The sequence below is a fragment of the Priapulus caudatus genome, unplaced genomic scaffold (genome assembly GCF_000485595.1).
Source record: "Priapulus caudatus unplaced genomic scaffold, Priapulus_caudatus-5.0.1 Scaffold31233, whole genome shotgun sequence".
Lineage (NCBI taxonomy): Eukaryota > Metazoa > Priapulida > Priapulimorpha > Priapulimorphida > Priapulidae > Priapulus > Priapulus caudatus.
Window position 1 is genome coordinate 1 of NW_014608293.1, and position 372 is coordinate 372.

Below are 372 nucleotides of genomic sequence, written 5' to 3' on the forward strand. Positions count from 1 at the left end.
GCATTTTGTTAGCGCCATGGGAACGACAGGAACGATTACGGGTACTGGGATCTACTTGAAGCAACAAAACCCCGCAGTGCAAATTGTTGGTGTTGAACCCTTGAGTGAAGAAGAAAAAATTCCTGGCATCCGTCGTTGGAATGCTAATTATGTTCCCGCTATTTTTGCTCAAGCTCAGGTTGATATGAAAATTAATATGACACAGAAAGAAGCCGAAGATACGATGCGTCGTTTAGCAACAGAAGAAGGTATTTTCTGTGGGGTTTCCGCAGGGGGGGCTGTCGCTGCCGCACTTAAATTGTCGCAAAGCGTCGAGAATGCCACGATTGTTACCATCATCCCTGATCGTGGCGACCGTTATATATCTACGGG

General features: G+C 46.5%; 1 protein-coding gene across 1 annotated transcript; it reads left to right on the plus strand.

Annotated features, from left to right (window-relative positions):
* Positions 1-16: 16 nt before the first annotated feature.
* Positions 17-347, plus strand: LOC106820600 (cysteine synthase B-like; the record flags this gene model as incomplete). Its single annotated transcript, XM_014825107.1, has 1 exon — positions 17-347. A coding segment is annotated over exon 1 (331 nt), but the record flags the coding sequence as incomplete, so codon positions are not given.
* Between the last annotated feature and the right edge of the window lie 25 nt (positions 348-372).